The sequence below is a fragment of the Ceratotherium simum genome, chromosome 30, assembly GCF_057802395.1.
Source record: "Ceratotherium simum simum isolate JZ-2026a chromosome 30, ASM5780239v1, whole genome shotgun sequence".
Lineage (NCBI taxonomy): Eukaryota > Metazoa > Chordata > Mammalia > Perissodactyla > Rhinocerotidae > Ceratotherium > Ceratotherium simum.
The window spans coordinates 17,797,260-17,819,679 of record NC_141929.1 but is presented as its reverse complement, the minus strand read 5'-3'; the positions used below and the strand labels follow the sequence as shown (position 1 = coordinate 17,819,679).

General features: G+C 52.1%; 1 protein-coding gene across 1 annotated transcript in view; it reads left to right on the top strand.

Moving 5' to 3' along the window:
- Window positions 1-20,335, top strand: part of WWP2 (WW domain containing E3 ubiquitin protein ligase 2) — a 134,976-nt gene extending 114,641 nt beyond the window's left edge. Inside the window, exons 11-24 of the mRNA XM_004431787.3 lie at window positions 4,761-4,815; window positions 8,386-8,467; window positions 9,055-9,183; window positions 9,566-9,641; window positions 9,931-10,002; window positions 10,230-10,318; window positions 12,439-12,598; window positions 13,963-14,096; window positions 14,628-14,768; window positions 15,487-15,607; window positions 15,957-16,061; window positions 17,521-17,617; window positions 17,800-17,872; window positions 18,391-20,335. Coding sequence (XP_004431844.1) covers window positions 4,761-4,815; window positions 8,386-8,467; window positions 9,055-9,183; window positions 9,566-9,641; window positions 9,931-10,002; window positions 10,230-10,318; window positions 12,439-12,598; window positions 13,963-14,096; window positions 14,628-14,768; window positions 15,487-15,607; window positions 15,957-16,061; window positions 17,521-17,617; window positions 17,800-17,872; window positions 18,391-18,490 — 1,434 coding nt within the window. The 3' untranslated portion in view covers window positions 18,491-20,335. The remainder of the gene's footprint in view (window positions 1-4,760; window positions 4,816-8,385; window positions 8,468-9,054; window positions 9,184-9,565; window positions 9,642-9,930; window positions 10,003-10,229; window positions 10,319-12,438; window positions 12,599-13,962; window positions 14,097-14,627; window positions 14,769-15,486; window positions 15,608-15,956; window positions 16,062-17,520; window positions 17,618-17,799; window positions 17,873-18,390) is intronic.
- The last annotated feature ends 2,085 nt before the right edge of the window (window positions 20,336-22,420 follow it).

The following is a 22,420-nucleotide window of genomic DNA, read 5'->3' as shown; positions in this document are numbered from 1 at the left end:
TTTGCTCACACAAAGCAGGAGCTGCACCAGCAACCATAAGCCATGGTAGCCTCTCCCTGGGCTGGCTTGTCCCTTCTTCTGTCTGTGGGGGTTGATTGCTCATCATACAGTGAGGAAACTGGTGAGGAACGCCAGTTTCCTTAGTGTGGATGAGCAGGAAGCACAGTGTTGGTCACGTTAAGTTGCCTCCAAGGTCAACCGTAGTGTCTGTCTACAGCCCATGCCCTGGTAGTCTGCCTGGAGCAGCCCTGCATATACTCTTATGCCTCACTTTCCACCCCACAACTCCTTTGACACATGCCTGGCGTCCAGTTCTGCATTTTTTTTTTTGGTGAGGAAGATTGGCTTTGAGCTAACATCTGTTACCAATCTTCCTCCTTTTGCCTGAGAAAGATTGTCCCTGAGCTAACATCTGTTACCAATCTTCCTCCTTTTGCCTGAGAAAGATTGTCCCTGAGCTAACATCTGTGCCAGTCTTCTTCTATTTTGTATGTGGGACGCTGCCACAGCATGGCTTGATAAGCCATGTGTAGGTCTGTGCCCGGGATACAAATCCGTGAGCCCCAGGCTGCCAAAGTGGAGTGCGTGAACTTAACCACTACACACCAGGCCAGCCCCCAGTTCTGCATTTTTAAAATTGGATGGAATCTGGTCATTCTCTGCATTTCAGAAATTGTTCCTCTTGAGCTGGACCCCAAAGACTTTACCTGCTGTCTTCTTGGGTAGTCTTGGCCACAAAACTGGGAGGGTATCTTTGTCCTTTGACTTAGAGACGAGAACACATTTTAGAAGTCTCACATGGTTTTGTCTCCATGCTTATTCAACTTCTCTAATTAAAAAGAAAATTCATTAAAAGGATCTTTTTTTCTTCCCTACCACGCACCGAGTAGGTTCGGATGTTGACTAAGATGTTTGGTGTGTGAAAGGGAAGATTCTGGAGCTCACATTGCTTGGTCTTTTGGAGCATTTATTCCTCCTGCCTGCCTCTCATTTTAGCAACATCATTCTGGGCCTGCAGAGGTAGAACTTTGACTTGGAGGGTCCCCTGGAAGTAAAAATTAAATGCTAAAAAATTTTCTGAGTACTCTAAAATGGTCTTCTCAGCTTGGCTGGGGATTCAGGGGGGTTCTGGATGGAGGCGATGGTTCCCTTTTCTCTGTTAAACAAGCCTCATATTGAAAAGCGTGGTAGGAATCTTTTTTGGGTCAGCTTTCAGTGTCTCTCTGTTGATTTCCCTCCCCCTCTGGATTTGGTTTGCCCCTCGTGTTTGCTGTGCTGCCACGTCCTGGTTACAAGTAAGAAGAGTTGCTTTCATAGAGTTATTCTGGGGTTTGGCCTCAGCCCAGGGTTTGACTTGGAAGACTTAAGAGCTGATACCACACCAGTGGCTTCTCCTCCTCCTCCTCCTGCGGGGCTGAAACCGAGACCTTCTTCGCTGCCCTGCAGAGAACACGAAATACAGTTCAAGGTGGAAATCAAGGGAATCCCAGACCGCAGTCTCCCGCAGTTCCTTCCTGCTGTCTGCCTCAGCACACACCTTTTTCGGTCTCTCTGTTATTGTTCCTTAGTTCTGACACGCTTCCCTTTCCTGACGCTTGGTGTGCCTCTATTGCTTCTGATCATCACACACGTGCTTGTCTCACACTTGCAGTCTCGCTTTGCTCTGGTTTCCTGCTGTGGTCCACTGGGGATGCTTGGCGCGGCCGTGCAAGTTGTGTATTGCGACAGGACCCGGCTCACGGCCCGCCACTACTTCTGTGGCACCTCTTCCTTTCCTCCTGCCCTGTTCCTCCCTTAATAACTAGGAGGTAGCCAGGGTCTACTGGACAAAACAAGTCATTCTGTGGCTCCTAAAGTATGGACACCAAGTTGCATCATCCAGAAACAGATAACGTGTTTCTTACTCTGCAGAGAGCCCCTTGGGTTGAATTCTCAAGCACCTGGATTTTGTTTTGTGCCCACTGGGTGCATCCTTTACAAAAAAGGAGCCTGCCTTCCACACTGTAACCTTTATGCCCTTCCCAGAGCATTTCTCGCCCCCGGCTCTATTTGCTAGACATTCTTTATTTCTGAGTTTGTATCTAAAATTTAACTTGAACTTAGTGCTTAGTCCCTGAGAGACTTGAACTCACGTGAGCTCTCTGGCTCGTGGCCTGCACCCCAGATCTCCCAACCTAGGGACAGTTACCAGGAAACTTACTCTATAGCGTTCCTTCCTGTTCACAGTGATTAAGGAAACTGCCCTGTCAGAGTCACCTGCACATTCCAGGATCTCTCTTCTGACCGTCACTCCCCCGTGCCCCTTTCTCTGTGCTTTTCTGGCCGTGCTCCAGGTAACATTTTGGGATCTCTCATTTGGGGGAGAAGTGCGGTAGAAGAGAAGGGCTTGTTGGTTGGCTCATTGGCCATGTGGGCTTTTGGGGTTTTGTTTTTCTGGCCATGATATGTAGCTTTTATTTTTTGTTTCTGCTTGGCTTCTGTTCATTTCCTTTTATTATTTTTCAAGTTGTGCTGTATACATTAGGGAAGAAATATCCAAAATAGTCAAGTGCTTTGCTTTAACTATAAGAGGTAAAATCGAGTGTCAGCTTGCATTGACTCCATTTCATGTGTTGTTCATGTTTCTCAGTCTCTGGTCTCTCTCCCTTTCCTCTCTGCTTCCTCTCCCCTCTCCTTCTTATGGGTTTTGGAGGGTGTGGATCTGATACGATGAGAATAGGAGGACGCCAAAGAAATTTTTAAAAAACTACTTTAATGAAAGAAAGCCAACATTGTATGAAGTTTGTGACATTAAAAAAAAGCAAAGATTAAGAAACAGACTGATAAATCTATTTTGTTTCCAGTTTAGTGCGGGTCACGGAGGCTGTCAGTAAAGACCTTTGGTCTGTTGATTTGTAGAGATAAGCAAAGGATAACTAAGCCCTCTGAGCCCAGTTGGTACCAGTTGGGAGCTCATTTCCCGTTGGAGCCCCTGAATGCTTTATGGGTTATCCACTCATTCTGAAACAAGACCTGAAGCAGCAAAACAATTTTGCGCCAAGGGCTGATGGTTTTAATTTCTTAACTGCCCTTTTCTGTGGTTCTTCCCTTTTGCAGGGACACTGCTACAGCTCAGTACTTACCCCCTGTGTTCCATTTAGCTTCATTATCTGAAACGCATGCATGTCTCACGTGACGATGCCTTCTGTTGCTGAAAGCTGCTATTGCACCTGTTCTTGTACTTTAACTACAAAACAAAGTTGGAGGAACTTGGATTTTATGAGATGCTGCTCCCCTCCCCCACCACCAAAATGCCCTCTGTGAACTTGGGTGATTTTTTTCAGTAATCATCAGACAAATCTGAATTGTGGTGGAGACTTTAGGCACGTCCTCGAGGTTGACGGCAATGTGCCCTACATTGAGGACAGCCCAGCTTCCCGCACCATCCTGCAGTTTCATTCGGCCTGGTAGGAGGCCCTTTGCTGAAAGGGGCCTCTGTCCCATCAAGGAACCTATGGTTTCAAGACTTAAACGTCTTTGTTGGACCTTGCTTTGGAAGAGTTGCTTGTGCTGCCACCTTGGAAAGAAAGTTTCTCTGTCCTTTCAGTTGGGGGTGGAGGGAGGGCTGTGAAAGGGGGTTCGCTGGCAGTTGAGTTCCACCAATGTTTTCTCAAGCCGAGACTGAGCTCCATTCATCGCCCTGCCCGTGTGTGGCTCCGTCACCCCGAGACGGGGCCGGCCAGGCAGCCCGAAGTCTGCATTGAGAACTTGATCCCCTCATGTAACGGTTAAATTTTAGTAAGTGAAATAAAAATGCTTCAGCAAAAAAAAAAAAAAAACGGGAAAGCAACAAGTGTGGAACAATCCTTGTTTTATATAACTATGAAGAGTTTTTGACAGTGCCCGCTTCCCCGCAGGATATGAGACCTCTTGGTCCACTGCAGCCTGGCCCCAGGGACCTCACAGCAGAATCAGGCTGGGGGTGGGGGCCTCTAATGTAAACAGTAACCCTGAAGTCCTACAGTCAGCTCCCCCTTCTCTCTCCTGTCGCCCCCTTCTCTCTTGCCACCTCGCCTCCAGCCCCACCTCCCCAGACAGGCACACACAGAACACTGAGGAACTTCAGGTTCAGGCCAGAGGAGAATAAAGGTGCTTTGTGAAGGGAAGCAAAACATTCCTGGGGGAGGTGAGGGGCCTGGGGCATGAATGTGCCCTCAGTCTGGGCTGCTGGTGCACACCGCTGCTCCCTCTCCCAGCGCACCCAGGAGGGAGGTGGAGGGAGGAGGGCCCAGCCCCCAGCCAGGAAGCTCTGGGCGTGGGCAAGGCTTGTGGGAATGATTTCATTGGAAAGGCCTGCGATATTTTTTCCCCTCCTGTGTGTGGTTCTTGGAGAAAGTTGGAGGTGGTGGTGATTTCAGTCGACTTGGACGCCTCGAGCAGGAGCTGAGCAGAGGCACTCGGCCCAGCTCGCCGGGCAGTCCCGCTCCTGCCATGCCTGGGGCCGGCCCGCTCTCCGCCACCCTGGCCCACCTTCATCTGTGTACCTCTTCCTCCCCCTCGCTCCACCCTCTCCAGAACCTATCAGGGCCCTCAGTGTGCTGGGTTCTTTTTCAGTTTTTCTTTTTTGAAGAAGACTTTTGGGAGGAGCAGATGCCACCTAAGGCCCCACTATATCCTCTACAAAGTGGAAATAAGTTGTCGGCATTTTTATCGAATGATTTATTTTTCACTGGCGGCTTTTTTTTTTAACATCTGTGTTCTGCTATGTTTCTTGTGTTTAGTCTTCGAGTGCTTCGACTGACCATGACCCACTGGGCCCCCTCCCTCCTGGCTGGGGTAAGTACTGAGTTCTACCATTACGCCCTCCACTGATGCTCCACCACGCTTTGTCCTCTTTCTCTGCACGTCTTCCTCACTCCCATCCCTCGGTTTCCTGTTTCGCTTCTCTCCAGCACACCCTATGGGGGTGCCTGGCTGGAGCACTTACAGGCAATGGATTTGGAAGGTTGGGAAAGTAACTGAGTTCCCCTGTGCCCAGTAACATTCACCCACCATAGCTAAAGGAGGGTGACTCTATGAAAGAAGTCCCTGAGCAGCCCTGGGACTGTTGGGTTTTGGTTCTGACTTTCAAGGTGTCTCCTCAAGAATCTACCCTATCACTGACTAGGATATTTTAATGCTGGCTGATTCCCAGATGCATTTGTTTCAGGTCTGTGACCATATGATTGGAAAGAGCCACCTTAACAAACTTCTCTTTGCAGCTGAGATGTTGGAGGACCTCAGCCTAATTTTGGTTAATGGAAGCTACCTTTTTATTTGCAACACAGCTGTAAAGGAGACCAGAGGGAAGTGAGTTGCACGCTGGGTGGCGACTCTATGAAAGTGCATCGTTGCTAGTTATTAACGCCATAGTGGATTCTCCTTGTCATTGGTAGTTGCCTCTTACCTGTTCCAAGTCCTTGGTGTGATTTGCCAAGAATGAGTTAGAGGGTTGAACATCTGTGACTTGAGAAAGATTCCGGGCTTTATGCCTGTTTTGGGAAGGAGTGGCCGTGCAAAAAGTGGTCATTAGAGATGGCGAGACTCAGCGCATTCTGTAGCTCTCTGAGCTAGCTCAGGGTTTTGTTCTATATGGCAAGAGTCCCTAAGAGCTGAAGAGGGCAGTTTTTGCAAGAATCAGCGTGTGTCAAGTTTAATTTATTGGTTAGGCCAGCAGAAGACAGTAAATGCTGGTTTGGTGGTGTTCACAGATGATATTAAGTTGGGCCGGGGTACGCTCCCCAACAAAGATGGAGAAGCTGACCACAGCGGGACGAGCATCTGCCTGGAAGAGTGCAGCCTTCGAGCTGGATCCTCTTGGTGCAGACACAACTACTCCCTGGTAGTAATTTATGAGGTTGCATCAACCCCTTGGACCTGCAGGGTATCACTTAGTGAATTACGGCTGCATTGCAGAGCACTGGATGGACCTTCTTGTCTGGCTAGTGGGATATATCAGTTAGGGAGGCTTCCACACAGTTCTTGATTTTCTGCTAGGGAATCTCTTATGCACGCAGATGATCCACCTGGCTCCCTGAGCCGACGACAGGCCATTGGTATCTCTGAGATTGGCAGCAAGTGAAACGTGAGAGTGTCAAACACTTAGGATCCCTGCTTAGGCAGGGGAAAACTCATTGGATTAAACAAGAATCCGTAATGCTGTTTGGCAGGCACAGTAGACACCGTGACCCAGGGCTGGGGACCTGGAGTTGTCCTGGCTCTGTAGAGTCAGGTGATTTATTTCTGTACCAGTTCTGCTAAATGACGCTCACCAAGTAGGAGCAGCTGTGGGGACTTGAAAACAGCTTCAAGAAGCCAAGTGTGAATATTCGAGATGGGGCTAGGAGCCAGGGTCGGAGTCAGTGCTGTTTACAAATGATCCGGAAAACACACGAGACAGTAGTGGTGTGAAACTAAGAGAAAAGAACATCTGGCCAAGGGCCAGGGAACCTGCTTAATCACAAATCCTTGGGGCTTTGTGTTGGCTTCCCCAGGGCTGTGGCAGGGCCACCTCCCCAGGGAGAGTTAAGAGTGAACAGCAAGAGCAGCAAAACCAAACGAGAATTGCATTTAGTGCGAGCCTACTGTCAAGTCTTCTGTTTTCCTGCGCTCTGTCCTGGGTCCCTTTCTGTTCCTCCAGGAGAGACCCTGTGCTTCTCTCTGTGCACCGGCCCTGAGTCAGGACACTTCAGGTTTAGATCTGTATCTCCTCAGCTGCCCTGACCCTGGGCACGTGACTGAATGATCCCAGGTCCATTTCTTCCTAAATGCGGTCGTGCTAGGTGCTCACTTAAGGACGTTCCCAGCCCCCAAAGTATGAAATTGTATGCAGCAAAGCAGTTCCAGTGGCCCCGGGAGGCCCCATGCTTTGCGAGCAGTGCCAGAGACAAGGGCGCAGGCCCCAGACCGGCTGGACAGATCCCCCTGCCCGGCGGTTAGCGGTGGCTTTGGCCCTTGGCAGAGCAGACACGGAGGATCTAGTGTAAAGCAGAAGCTGCTAGGCTGGAGCGGCCCTTCCCTCCCCTCAGAACCCTCTCGGGAAGCCTGCCCTCTGTGGGATGGTCCCACAGGCTGTTCTGAGGTGGCGGTAGCTCTGTAGCAATCCTGGGCACCTTCTCTTCTTGCTTTCCGTTGGTGTTTTTAAAATTTCTGTCGAGTTATGGGTACCAGGTAAGGCAGAGAGAGACCAAGCCCCTGCGTTGATCCTGGGAACGGTGCAGCCTGATCCTTGAGGGGAGGAGTAGGCTCCTCAGTTCTGCACCTTCTTCAGCTTTTGGTTTCCCTGTAGCCTCTGGAACTGATTATTTTTATTTGTTTAATTTCACTCTGTTGTTGTAAAAGAGGGACAGCCATTAGCATCATTTGTTTTTGGGACAGAAACAGATTTGAAGGCTCAGGAACTTCCTGGGAAGGGTGACTTCTCTCAGGTTTGGAGCCTTACCCCTAGTCTTGCCTGCCATCCACCTGGAGCTGATGGGGTGCCCCTTGTCAACCCCTCTCAAAGTCCAGAATCATCAGCTAGAGTTGGGTCTGCTCCTGAAGCCCAGACTTCCTCCCTAGAGCACCCCAGAGCATCATCAGTGCACCAAGAAAGGGTAAGAGAGTAAAGATTGCCTAGAGGAGAGAGAGAGTGTGTCTGAGCTCCCCAACTCCACCCTGTCTCAGAGCACATGCTTAGGTGTAAGAACAAGACAGGCATTGTGAGTGCACACAGCTACCTACAGGTGTTTATCTGCACACACACAACATACACGTTTTGCTGGGATGTGAGAGTTTTGGAATGAAACTTTGCCTTTAAGCAGGAGAAAAGAGATGTGATGGAGCGTAGGTAGGTCCTCTGGTGCAGAGTGCTGATCGGGGAGGTATGAGGGAAAATGCAGCCACCCCACAATGACCCTGCCTGTGGGACAGAGGCGCCTGGGTCGGCTGCATCCTGTGGATGAGCAGTGTAGGACCAGAGACTGGCCATGACGGACTGGGGTGGGAACCAGGGCTGAGGGGAGGCTGGCCATGCCTCCACTTTGCGCACAGCTGGTTGTAATTAGGCCTCTGGTTTCAGCTGGGTTGCTCCCCCTCCGTGTTACCACACCGCCCCCTTCCCTCCAGCCAACCGAAGACAGTACTTGATCTTGAGTTGAAAATGTGTATATCCCTCCCCCACTCCTCCAAAGGGAAAGATTCTCTTTGTCTTTTTGCTGGTGACAGATGGGAGTGAGCCAGGCTTTTGCCCGTAAACTTCTCTGACGGGTTGAGAACAGGGGCAGAAATTCAGACCCAGCACCCAGGAGGTGGGAACCAGAGGGGAGAGGATGTGGGCTCAAGATGTCTCAATTTGATTGTCCTCTTTTCTTTCTTCTCCCCTGGCAGAGAAGAGACAGGACAATGGACGGGTGTATTACGTGAACCATAACACACGCACTACCCAGTGGGAGGACCCTCGCACACAGGGGTAAGGACTCGGGCTGGGAGGGGAGCCGGGTTGGGCCCCCGGGCAGCTCCAGCGTTGGCTGAGTGGCCTTGGACCACATTGGTCCTCTGGGACCTTTGGCCACACACAGGTTTCCCTGAGACCTTCGCCGTGTAGTGTTGGCCTAATGAGAGCTTGAAAGTGGCTTCTTAAATTGACCTTCCTGGTGGATGGGGAATGGCCTGGCTGGCAGGTGTTACTGGTCTCTGTGCAAATTGTGAAGGCTGCTGATAATGTGATTTCATAAGGGTTGAGGGAACCCCCCAACACCCTATACCTCCCAGCCGCCAGGAGCTAGTCTGGGACTGGGGCACTTGGTGCCTCGGGATTGTTGGTGGCCACTCAGGCCACGGCCATCCACCCTGGGCTGGTTCTTTGGCCTTGAGATGCTAAATGACCTCTCTCTGCTGCAGAACTGTCTTCTGAGCTTGGGTGGTGCCAGGTGCATTTCCCAAGGCCCACCCTCAAGCGCTCTGCAGAGAAAGCAGCACTTTGGGGACCCCAGCCTCCTAAGCACTGAGGCCAAAAGGTGAGGCCAGCCCTTAACCACTCTCTTCTCGTGTTTCCAGGATGATCCAGGAACCGGCTCTGCCCCCGGGGTGGGAGATGAAGTACACCAGCGAGGGGGTACGCTACTTTGTGGACCACAATACCCGCACGACCACCTTTAAGGATCCTCGCCCGGGGTTCGAGTCTGGGTAAGGACTTTTCACAGGTGACATCAGTATCTGTTAGCACAGGCCAGATTATCCTTGTCCTGCTGCTCTCGCTGCCCTCCAGTGGCCAATTTTGATGTCACATTAGCGGGAATGGGGAGGGATGGGGCTCCCTATTTATTCAGAATAACACAGTGGTCTATCTCTAAAAGCAAGAGGTCTGGCTTTATTTCTAGTTTTTCTTTTTACTCCTCAAATCTGTAGACGATCTTAATGGCAGTCACTTCCTTTCCTTTATGCCTTATTTTACTCCTTTATGCCTTTCCTTTATGCCTTTTAGCATCAGCTTTCCTTAGGGCTAACAAGGCAAGTTGCTAATTTTTGAGAAATCACATGGATTCCAGAATATCTCTTTTCTTCCCAGGGCGAAGCAAGGTTCCCCTGGTGCGTATGACCGAAGTTTTCGGTGGAAGTTTCACCAGTTCCGTTTCCTCTGCCATGTGAGTTCTGGTTCTGGGAGGTTGGGGTATTGAGTTATTTCAGCACTATCTCCCAGGCCGCCAGCATGCCCTGGAATGCCTGTGTCCTAGGTGGGGACTGGTCACTTGTATAATCCCAAGCAGTTGTCAGATGTTGTCTCCAGGAAGCCAGCTTCCATTTCCTGGGGACCAGGCTCTCCGCTACCGGCCCAAGGGGATGGGGAAGCCTGTTCATACAGGCAGGAGACCAAACTGGATGGTTACCACCAAGGCCCTGATTTGAGGTTGGTTTTTTTTCTTTTCTTTTCAGTCAAATGCCCTCCCCAGCCACGTGAAGATCAGCGTTTCCAGGCAGACCCTTTTTGAGGATTCTTTCCAACAGGTTAGAGAATAATCATGGTATCTAAGACCAGGGGCAGGCAGTAGGTTCCCTCCCACCACCCCATCTTCTATCATGTGGCCTGTCAAACCCACAAGATAGAGTTCCCAAGGCGTGGGCCTTGGTGACAAGCTTCTGCTGAAGAGCAGGCCTTTGAATCCCCTGCCCCCGACCCCCAGCCTCCGTGGAAGCAGGAGTGGCAGGCTGGCCATAACGCTCTGTCTCCCCAGATCATGAACATGAAGCCCTATGACCTGCGCCGCCGGCTCTACATCATCATGCGCGGCGAGGAGGGGCTGGACTACGGAGGCATCGCCAGGTGAGCTGGGCGTCCTGGAAGGCTGCACCACACCCATTTCCCAGGCTGCAGGGCCCATGGCCGGAAAGCTGCCTCCTCCTTGCTCAGATTGATTCCCACAGCTCTCTCGCATCTTCAGGTTGGGTGTGGGCATGGCCCGTCTGAATGGGTGCTGGAGCAGGGTCTTGGGGTCCCCTGCTGGGCTAGGCCTTAACCCTTTCGTTATTGGGTCAGGAGGAGGCTGGGGGCTGCTGAGGGAGGGACTTAGCACAATGGCTGTTTTACCAACCAATATGTCATTATTTCTGTACTTGAATCAGTGGACAGTGGCTAAATATCAGTGCCACCTGGTTGTCCATTAAAATCGACCTGGACCTCTCTTCCTCTAGAGGCAGCCAGAGCGGGTTAAGTCGAGTGTCTCAGTGTGTCCCTGGCGTGTGTCGTCCAAGGACCTTGGTCAATACTCAGCTGCGTGTCATGTGCACAGGGTCAATAGAATTAAAACAGCTGATGTAACCCTAAGAAGAGCCCGAAGCATTGTCTTGCCCTCACCCCAGTCCACCTGCAAAGGTTAGCAGACTCTCTGGCAAAGCGTTGCCTTGGACGATGGGCCTGAAGGTCCCCAGCAGAGAGAAGGAGCGTCTTGGCCTCTGGTGACCACTCAGCTCACTGACCTCTCGTGGTGTGGGGACGACTTCTCGCTTGGTGTTGGGTTAACTTGCTTCTGGTCCTCTGTTCGCTGGTGGCACTGCCCCCTGTGTTGGCCCCCGTGGATCGATTGCTCTTTTTTCTGTGGTGACCTCCTCTCCAGGCTCTGCTTGGTGGTGTGGCTCCCACCCCGTGTGTGTCTGTCTCTCTGTGTCCTGCCAGTGGTTTTACCCTATGGTAGGTTACGTCATGCTGTTCTACCACAGGGTAGAACCACGGACAGGATACCGGGGCACCCTCTGCATCGAAGGACTCTTCATCTGCCTGGCCACAAACAGCCCAGCAGCCAGGGGCTGGCCTCTTGGGACATCCCCCTGCTGGTTTAGCTCAAGCCCGAAAGGACCCTGAATTCTGGCTTGAGGCTTATACCTAGGGCGCAAAGAGACACGAAGGCATGAGTGTTGGTTCAGATGAATGCATGGAAGTACGGGAAAGGGTGTGGTGACGGGGTCTGGGCTGAGGAGAGGGCAAAGTGCAAGGGAAGCGAGATATCTGGTGGGAGTGAGATTTATGATCCAGAGGCAGCATGGACTACGGAGTTTTCATGCGTTAGGTGTCAGGAACTTATTACCACGTGTTCATATTGTGCGGCCTGTGCAGGGTGGAAGCAGGGTGGCTGCTATCCATACAGCAACTTGGCAAGATTTAGAAAAAGATGCCGTTTTGCAGACACTTCCATTTTGGAAAATGATCATGCTAGTCCGGTTTTATCAGAAAAAAATAGCTTGACTACTATTTGTAGGAAAATTGTTGTAAGAAATGTACAAATCTATAATATTTTATTTATTTTTTTTGATGAGGAAGATTTGCCCTGAGCGATTGGCAATCTTCCTCTTTTTTTTTTGCTTGAGAAAGATTAGCTCTGAGCTAACATCTGTGCCAGTCTTCCTCTATTTTGTACGTGGGACGCGGCCACAGCATGGCTGATGAGTGGAGTAGGTCCATGCCCGGGACCCGAACGCACGAACTCAGGCCACCGAGGTGGAGCATGTGCAACTTTAACCACTTGGCCACCGGGCTGGCCCCCAATAATATTTTGAAATAGTGGTGTTGTGCAGTGCACAGCCTACACAACTGTGCATGGTGGCCCCCAGGTACAAGGAGCCCCTTTGCCCTTAGACACTCTGGATATCGGATGTAAAGTCCTGGAATATACCACCTGGGAGCCGACACACACACACGCAGGCTTTCCCAGCATCATCCTAAGTGCAGTTGTCATCTTGGTTCACCCTAAGGGGTCTGACCCCACCCTGCTCTCTGACCAGGTATTAATAGAAGTTGGCCCAGGTGCTGATCTCACTGGGGCTCAACTCCCCAGGACGTGAGTCTCCAGAGGAGCTGAAATGGGATGGCAGAGGACAGCTGCACCTCCAGTGCGAGGGATGTGCACGGAGGGATCCATTAGTCTTGTTTTTCTCTCTCTTCCCTCACAGAGAGTGGTTTTTCCTCCTGTCCCACGAGGTGCTCAACCCCATGTACTGTTTATTTGAATACGCTGGGAAGAACAACTACTGCCTGCAGATCAACCCCGCCTCCTCCATCAACCCTGACCACCTCACCTACTTCCGCTTTATTGGCAGGTTCATCGCCATGGTAAGAGTCATTGCCGTGAGACCTCCAGGGAGGGTGGCAGCCAGGGAGGCCAGATCCTTCACACCCACAGCAACCCCGAGGACGGGCACCCCCTCTCTGGGCCCCACCGTCATCCTCACAGAACTCCTGACTAAAAATGCATGAAGCTAAGGTGGTTCTGGAGATAGGTCAGAGCTCTCTCAGTGGCCACCCCAGGGTCGTCAAGAGGGTTTCCACGTGTTGACTCGTGCAGGACTTGTCAAGCAAAAGCCCTGGGTCCCTGGGTCTCCGGCTTCACTTAACATTCAACGCACCCCTGTTGAGGGCATTGGGATGGTGGGCGCTGCCCACCTGCTGCCCGTCTGGGGTGGGAGATGCCACTGTCTATCACTGGCTGGGTGGGAGCATTGGGGAGTGTCCTACTGAGGCACTCGGGCTTTCCGGAAGGGGATTTAGAGCAGCACCCTGGTAGGTTGGTGCAAGATGTAGGAGCACCCATCAGGAGGTGGGTGAATAGTGGGGAAGGTAGAGTTGCAGAATCTATCTATCTAGAAATAGGAACACAGTATGAATATGGAGAGGGGTCGTGTCACGCGCATCGTGTTGAGTGTCTCGTGCACGTGGAGAACCAGGATTGAGAAGGGGGAGCCCATGGGAGCCACAGTCATGCTGCTGTATTTGGGAGTTTGAGATGTTTCACTGCTAACTTCCCTTTGCTTCTTCCTGACTTCCTGAGCGCTCTGCCTGCTCCCCTCTCATGAGGACCTGAGAGCCCGTGACTAAATATGTCCCTTCCCCTTGTCTAGAAGTTTTTGGCCAAGGTGCTGGGCGCAGGAAGTGGGCACATTCTTCCCAGATCTAGAGACCCGCCTGGCCCAGCAGCCAACAGGACAGACCAGTAAAACCCTAGACTATTACTCACCACTGGCCCGCCAGCTCTCACTGTTGACCGCGTCTGCATTATTTTTGGCTGCTTCTGCCGCCCAGCTCTGAGTGTCAATGAGTCAGGGCTGCCACCTGGAGCTGTGCTGAACAAGTTTTCTCTGTGAGCGAGGGCAGAGCTCTGGTTGGAGCAGGGAGCCGGCAGGCAGGCGTACTGGGCGGGCAGTGGTCCCAGAGGTGGGTTCCTGAGAAGGCCAGCTCTGCTGGGGCCCTGTGGTCTGCAGGTGCCATGAGAGTCTGTCCCAAGGTCCCAGCCAGGACAAAGAGTGTCGCTTTTTTCTCAGACTCTCCCTTTGGGCCCCCGGGTAGCTGGATGCTCAGGTGCTATTGTGGATGGAGGGCAGGTGGCAGGAGCCAGGCTTTGATACAGAGCCTCTAAGAGTCTGCCTCGGGTGGTGTCCTGGGAAGACCAAGCCTCTTTGCTGTTTCTCTTCCTTCCTCAGGCTCTGTACCATGGAAAGTTCATTGACACAGGCTTCACCCTCCCTTTCTACAAGCGAATGCTCAGCAAGAGACCAACCCTGAAAGACCTGGAATCCATTGACCCCGAATTCTACAACTCTATCCTCTGGATCAAGTAAGTCCCCTCCCTTGCCCTGCACTGGGAGGACAGGGGTCTCTGGTTGGGGAGTAGGTACCAATGGCCTTTGTTCTCTCTGCCAGAGTGGCCCCTGAGCTCTTCTAGGCTATGTAAGTGTGTGTGGAGACACGCAACTCCTAGGTCCCCCGTAGGGAAGCTCCAGAATTCTCTCCTTGCATCAGGGAGAGGGCCCATACCTGTGAGTCCTTGTGTCCCATGGGCACTAAAATTGAGTGACAGAGGGGCTGGCTCGGTGGCGTAGTGGTTAAGTGCATGCACTCTGCTTTGGCGGCCCGGGGTTCGCAGGTTTGGATCCCAGGTGCGCACCGATGCACCGCTTGTCAAGCCATGCTATGGCAGCGTCCCATATAAAGTAGAGGAAGGTGGGCACGGATGTTAGCCCAGGGCCAATCTTCCTCACAAAAAAAAAAAAAAGAAGAAAAGAAAAGAAAAGTGAGTGACAGAGCAGGATCAAGGGAAGACCCTTCTAAGATAGACCTCTTCCCTGCTGGTTTCTCGTGCCCCCAGAGAGAACAACCTGGAAGAGTGTGGCCTTGAGCTGTACTTCATCCAGGACATGGAGATCCTGGGCAAGGTGACAACCCACGAGCTGAAGGAAGGTGGAGAGAGCATCCGAGTGACAGAGGAGAACAAGGAAGAGTACATCATGTGAGTCTCAAGTGCTGGGGAGACGGGGCCAGGGGAGAGGGGAGCAGAGACAGCCATCGCAGAGAAAGGATTTCCCGCTCTTGTCTCTGGGATGCGCTCTTCAGCTGGGCCCCACACGTGGCCCGCAGCTCACCAGGGATGGCAGGAACCTCCCATTTTGCATGGGCCTTGAATGGCTGCCGATGGCCAGTCACGTGCTGACCAGAGCTGGGGGAGCCGGAGCCCAAGGCCTCTGTCACAGCTTCTGTCTGCTCTCGTTTTTCCCACATGGTGGGCTTCAAGACTGTAGGGCTGAACTTCTTTGAAAAGCCATGAGACTTAGACTTCTCCCTCTTCTTTCTCCTAACTGAAACGGTTTCTGTGTCCTGCATGCTTCAATCCACTATCTCATGTGTGTTTGAGCGTGGATTCGCCCATGCTCATTCTTCAGGTCTCTTGGTCAAGTCTTTTAACCACCACACTTCTGAGGTTCAGTCAGCGATGGCGGGAGGAAGTGGTAGCAGTGTCAGAGATTCAGATATCTCTGGGTTACCGTGAGGTTTAACAGGCTGTGCTCTGGGCCCAGCAGCAGCCGGGGTGTCAGCGTGCCAGAAGTCTGCTCAGCTGATTCCCTCAGCTGATTCCCTGTGGCTGTGTGACAGCCGCCTCACGGGCAGGCCCTGAGCTGCGCCTGAGCGGTGGGTCTCGGGCTGCACCGACGGCCGGCCTTTGGTTTTAGGCTGCTGACCGACTGGCGTTTCACCCGGGGTGTGGAAGACCAGACCAAAGCTTTCCTGGACGGCTTCAACGAGGTGGCCCCCCTGGAGTGGTTGCGCTACTTTGACGAGAAAGAGCTGGAGGTGAGCACTAAGGTTGTTGGGGCCTGGAGCCCCTGCCTCTGGGGCGATGCTGCTCTTGGATAGCCTCACCGTGGACCCACAGAAACTCGCCAGTAAACCCCACGCTCCAGCAGGACCGAGGCAGCCGGGCTAATAGTTTTGATTTGGGTCCTCACACCCCCCACGCCTGGGCCCTTGTTTTGAGGGAGTCTGTGTTCAACACTGTGTTATCCATATTATTAAAACTGCCAGCAGAAGTAGTTGAAAATGTTCAGGATGGTTTCATCTGCTAGTGAGTGGACGAGGCACTGTGCGCCAGTGGGGAGGGGCCTACCACTGAGTCGCTGATGTCCCTTCTTTCCCTCTGAAGCTGATGCTGTGTGGCATGCAGGAGATAGACATGAGCGACTGGCAGAAGAACACCATCTACCGGCACTACACCAAGAACAGCAAGCAGATCCAGTGGTTCTGGCAGGTGGGTCCTGGGACTGGTCCCCACTGGGTCAGGTGGGGGTCCTGGAAATGAGACCTGATTAGACCTCAAGCTCAAGGACACTTGTTGTGTTATCACCTCTCTCATCTTTGACACTCTCTCCACCTCCCCCTCCTTGCAAAAGGAGATGAGAAACCCAACCTTGGGACAAACGGAGCTGTTGCAGCTGGATTGTGGCCAGGGCATTTGATAGGAGGTGTCGGTGGTCGGCCTTGGGCCAGCTTTAAACACTGAGATGTGGGGAGAGCCTACACGCAGGAAGGAAGGCTCCCGTAGATCATGTGGTTTCCTTGCAGATGGGAAAGCATGCCCTTGGCTCCAGAGAAACTGAATGGGCTCATTGTGCTGGATACAATGAATTAATTCCTTTATATGTATAGGTTGTCTTCTTGTCATTATGAGGGATAGCATACATTAAAAAGAATAAGTAGAGGTCCGGCCCCATGGTCTAGCGGTTAAGTGTGCGTGCTCCGCTGCTGGCGGCCTGGGTTCGGATCCCGGGCGCGCACTGACGCACCGCTTGTCAGGCCATGCTGTTTCGGCATCCTACATAAAGTGGAGAAAGATGGGCACGGATGTTAGCCCAGGGCCAATCTTCCTCAGCAAAAACAGGATTGGCATGGATGTTAGCTCAGAGCTGATCTTCCTCACAAAAAATAGATAGATAGATAGATAGATAGATAGATAGAATAAGTATATTGGGGCCGGCCTGGTGGTGCAGTGGTTAAGTTTGTGCCCTTCACTTTGGCGGACCAGGGTTCACAGATTTGGATTCCGGGTGCGGACCGGTGCACTGCTTGTCCAGCCATGCTGTGGCGGCGTCCCATATAAAGTAGAGGAAGATGGGCATGGATGTTAGCCCAGGGCCAATCTTCCTCAGCAAAAAAAAGGAGGAGGATTGGCAATGGATGTTAGCTCCGGGCTAGTCTTCCTCACACACACAAAAAAGAGAATAAGTATATATAAATTTTTTTGTGGCGGTGAAATTCACATACCATAAAATTCACCATGTTAAGCATTTTAATATATACAATTCGGTGGCTTTTACAGTGGCTTTTCACAGTGTTGTGCAACCATCGCCACTATTTAATTCCAGAACATTTCATCTCCCCTAAAAAGAAACCCTGTACACATTAAGCAGTCACTCCCATCTGTAGCATATTTTGAAAAGCAGAACTTGGATGAAAAGAGAATACCTGGCCCGAGTTGTCCCTGAGACCAAGAGAGGGCACGTAACTGGTGGCAGCGTTCTACAAACCCAGCCTCTTACAGAGAGTGGTTTTGGGGTTTCTCGGGTGCTGGCTGTCACCCCTCCGTCCCACCTGGGCTGTGTGTTCTAAGCCCCAGGAAGGGCCCGAGCTGACTGGAGAGTGACGGGTTAGGGTGAAGTGCTGGGCCCCGGGGGGGTCACGTGGCTCTGCCTTGACTTGCGGAGTTCCAGGTGGTGAAGGAGATGGACAACGAGAAGAGGATCCGGCTGCTGCAGTTTGTTACCGGGACCTGCCGCCTGCCTGTTGGGGGATTTGCTGAACTCATTGGTACGCTTTCCCTTGCCCTGCTTGTGCCCTTGGGTGGGCACGAGGACAGCTCAATGGGATGGTGGACGTAGTGTCCTAGCAAGTCAGTGGAAGGGGGGCTGAGCCGTCTGGTGGGGCTGGAGGGTCCTGCCTTAGGAAGGGACAGTGCTGTTATATATGGTGTATTTTTCTTTGGATGACAGGTAGCAATGGACCACAGAAGTTTTGCATTGACAAGGTTGGCAAGGAAACTTGGCTGCCCAGAAGCCACACCTGGTGAGCGTGCTGCCTTTAGTGGGAGGTGGCCAGAACCTCAGAGACCAGATGAGCTCCTAAGGGCAGCCCAGTGGACGAGGTGGCTTTGGGGCCTTGAGCCCGGCAACTTTTGCATGGCTCTGGGGTGTTGGGTTAGAAAGGAAGGTCTGTGATGTGCCTGGGCTGCCTCTGCCCGGGCCTGTGCTCGTTTGGGAGTTGCAGCAGCAGGTATGCACCCTGGTGGCCATACCAGGTGTTAGATACTGAAACATTTCTATTCTAGTAGGCAAAGAGCTGCTGCCCTGCATGCCCTCCTGAGGAATTCCCCATTTTCCCAGCTGCCATGCCCGCTCCCCTGCCCCTCCGTGGTCTAGGGACCTGAAGTGCTAAGGCCTGACACAGCAGGGCCCTGGCCATGTGGCATTTTGGTCAAGCCACAGGCCTGTGGACTATTTTGACTCCCCTGCAGCCAGGCTGGGGCTGGGCTGTTGGAGCCCTGACCTCCCCATGCTGACTGTTCTGCTCTCCTCTCTCAACAGTTTCAACCGTCTGGATCTCCCACCATACAAGAGCTACGAGCAGCTGAAGGAGAAGCTGCTGTATGCCATCGAGGAGACCGAGGGCTTCGGACAGGAGTAACTGAGGCTGCCTCCTCCCACACCCCTCAGCGCACATGTAGTCAGGAGTCCTGCCTGCCCGAGAGGCCGCTGGCCATGCAGCACCCAGGAGGCCCCACAGATGGTGGCCCTGTGTGGGACCACATTGTCATCAAGCTGGTGGCAGCAGAGCCTGATCTCAAGAGGCCCTGCCCACCCCACTCCCTTCTACCCACTGGTGGCAGTCTGGAATAAAGCCCCCATGTCACCTTTGCCCATTGCAAAGTCTGGAGGCCTGACCCTGTCTGCAAAGCTCCCCCTCCTTCTCCCCTGAGACCAACCCTAGGTGTGCGCGAGTGTGCAAGGGTGGTGCCTTGTGCTGAAGGACTGCAGAAGAAGCCCTGGGCCTCATGGGCTACTTAGGCGAGAAGGAGACTGGCCACTCAGGACAGCTGTTCTGGGCTGAGAAAGCCCAGGGTCTTTGCCAGTAGAAGAGGTTCTGTTTTCTGTAGAACTTTCCCAGTGATCTGTATAAAGTGAAGGTCTGTGGGAGAGGAGCCCTTCCCACACCCAGAGCTCTGGATCAAGGCCGTCTCGTTTCCTTCCCTGGCAGGCTCCACCCTGGAGGCTGAGCGGCAAGGCCCCGCTCTCCACTCAGTGCTGGCCAATTCATTCTTTGCAGCAAATGAAGGGTTGTGCCAGCTGCTTGGGTGTCGGTGGGGTGGAAACAGCAGACTCCCTCAGACTTGCTTTTCCCTTTTACATAAACTTGAAGCATTTTGTGTGTAGGGTTGCTTTGTGTCTTGTTGGTGTGCTGCTGTCACCTTCTGTCAAGGAGCTGATGCACCAGGTGTGGCTGGGACCCGGAGAGACCCAGCATCATCGGTTCAAGAATTCCCCAAACAGCTGCTCCTCTTTAGGAACCCGCTTAGCAGTTCTGAGAGCTTAGGCAGGCCTAACCCGGCGCTCAGCTTCACAGCGGCCCGAGCCTTGACAGAGAAGCGAGGGGGTGGTGTCCGGAGTGCCACCCAACCTTGCCACCTTCGATAGAGAAGAACTCCCTTTGCTAGAGGTAGTCGCCAGGCAGTCCCAAGTCATGGGGCACATGGGGCTGACGCTGTCCCTCCCTGCCAGCCCCTGCAACTCCTGGCAGCCCCCTTAGTCCCCTTCTGAGAATGAAGTGCATCCTGGCCACCCTAGAGCGTGTTCATTCTGCCTAGAAGCGAGGCTTTATCTGCACACACGAAACGATACTCTTAGAAACCAGCAGAAGGGCCCTGAGCTGCTGCACACAGCCTGACTTGATTCCTGGAGCTTTGCCAGCCTCCGCTGTGGGCATTCTGCTATGCTTTGAGATCTGCAAGGTTAACACACTCCTCTGCGATGCTGGAGTGGTGATGGGCGCGAAATTCCCAGTCTAGGCCCCCAGGGTTCTAGTGCCGAGCACCAGCTGCAGGCTAGCTCGGGCTTCCTGGGACCCCAGGCAGGCCCTCAGACTGGTGACAGGGCCTTCTGAGGGCAGTCCCATGTTCCCAGATCCTCATCCTCCTGCCTCCCACCCATGGAAGTAGAGCTTGTGTCTGCTGTGCTGCGTGACTGGAGCGGTCAGCTCACCGCAGTTCAACCTTTCTTCTTCCCTTGGTCGTTTGCTGTGCTTCCCTGCAACATCTCACCGTGTTGGAGGTCGGGGTGCAAGCTGCTGTGCAGGGTTTGGAAGCCTCAGGCTCACGGGTGTTCAGAGTGTGTTCATGTGCGTGTGTGTAAATAACAGGTGTCTGTACGGAATGCCCTTCAGTAGCTCTGGGTTGGTCACCAGATTATTTTGTAATGCCCGCCCCCTTGCCTCGGTATTGCCAGTTTCTCGTGCAATAAACAATCAGCAGCTGTGGGTGGTGTTGGCGTGGATGTCTCCGAAATCACTGTCCTGCAGACCAGGGGCCTCTGGGCCCCACAGACCCTCCAGGCCCGGAGAGGGGTGGAAGTTCCACAGTCTTGTTGGTTTTGAGAAGTGTGTGCGTCATTAACCGAGACAGCCACACTTCTGATGGGCGGCTGAGTCCTTGTCCAGGGATCACTGGCTTCAGCCCTTGGTCAGCTGCCTCACTGCCCCCGGGCACCCTCAGCCTCCCCCTCACAGGCCTGGGTTTCTTAGAGCAGTTGTGGGGCCAAAACAGCTGAGGCTGCAGGTTGGGCTGGCTTTGGAAACCAGCTCCTGGGGACAGTGTTCTGAGCATTCATTCATTTAAGAAACATTTCCTGGGGTTTCTCGAGTACCGTGATGATAGAGGGACTCCCTGATCTTGAGCTCATGGTCATACAAGGGCTTGCCACACACTTTTTTGAACACTTACAGGTTCAGATGGCACAGATCACCACGCTGATGGGTCTTGATACATTTGACACAGAAATGACTGTCACGGATCAAGCCTTGCCTTCCCCGTGCCTCCTCTCGAGGGAGGCAGAGATGTTCAGAGCAGCTCCTCCCTGGAGTTTATCAGCTGAATTCACTACCCCCAAAGCCTTTTCTCACTTGACAGGGCCACACTATACTTTGAGAAAATTATTGACAGAAGTCCACACGTTGTGCAGACGTCTCATGATAAATTCAGATAAGACATTCTCGAGTTGAAATTGTCCTCCTCACTCTTATCCCAGAAGTAACCGCTGTTCAGTTTCCTGTGGTCCTTCTAGACTATTTTGTGTGCATATGCAGATCATACATACATACAATTTTTAAATATACCAAAAATGGGATCCTATGCATGCTGAGCAACTTGCTTGTCTCATTAAATGAGGTATTAGGGACCCTTTTCCATGTTCGTCCACATGAGTCTAATGAATTCTTTACTGTGTGATGTTCCGTGTTGTGGTGGTTCTATAATACACCCATCTCCGTCCTAACGGTCGTGGAGACAGTGTCCAGCAGTTTTCTCGTGGCTGCAAAGGTTCGGTGAATGCCCTCAGGCGGGCCTCGTGCCCCGGTGCTGTTCTTCCTGGAGGGCGCAGTCCTGGAAGTTGGATTGTGGTGATGCACCTTTATTTTTATTTAAAAATGCTAAAAAAGTTTAAAATTCAAAGACAGGAAGAGTCTCCAGTGAAAGGCCCTGCTTACTCTTTTGTTCCTCAGCCACTCTGATCACTTTCTAGAGGCAGCTGTCATTGCTGGTTTCTTTTGGATCCTTTCAGATATACTCTAAAAATCCCAACAGATTTTGCCCAACTGCCCTTCAAAAAGGTTCTCGTTTCATCAGCCTGAGTGATGGACGGGGGCCCTAGCCACCCCCTTTTGTGAACTGAATCTGGGAGTCCCCCGCCTGTCTCTCCTGCTCTTCTTTCCCTTTCCCATCTCCTAAATCTGACCTATGACTTTTACACGATCAAAGTGTTTTTTTAACACGTTCTGTTGTGTGACCATAATGAAGTCTGTACTTTTTCTAAAGGTTTATTCAACAAGCTGAAAAGCAGCAAGAATGTTTACATTACTATGACCATATAAATGCTGTTTACTCCAAAACTAAATAGTATAACGGAGTACAGCTATTTCTTCCTCGTACCGCTCTGTCACCCTGGGGGTGCTAATTACTGATCTTTGCTTTTATTACATCCTCAATTTTTTTCTTACCCTGAAGTGTTTCAAGTAAAATTAGGTAGGCAGGAAGCCCCCCACCCCACATGCTGCAATAAGTTCCTGATAAAATTAGCCAAAGCTACAAAATTATTTCGGAAGTGAAGAGCAGATAGGACTCCCTTTGTCACCCAAGGTCCCCAGTGGAGCTCCCAGGTGCCAGAAAGACTTTACATGAAGTGGGACCTCACTGGATCTGGAAGCTCAGTTCTTGCTGCCCCACTGCCCTTCTGTATTGGGGCTCACATCACCCTTCTAGAAAAATTTACCCTAAAGATCTATGTGCTTCCATTTAGAGAAATGCTTACAGATAGCAGGCTTGCCTGGTTCTTGAGGCAAACAGCATCA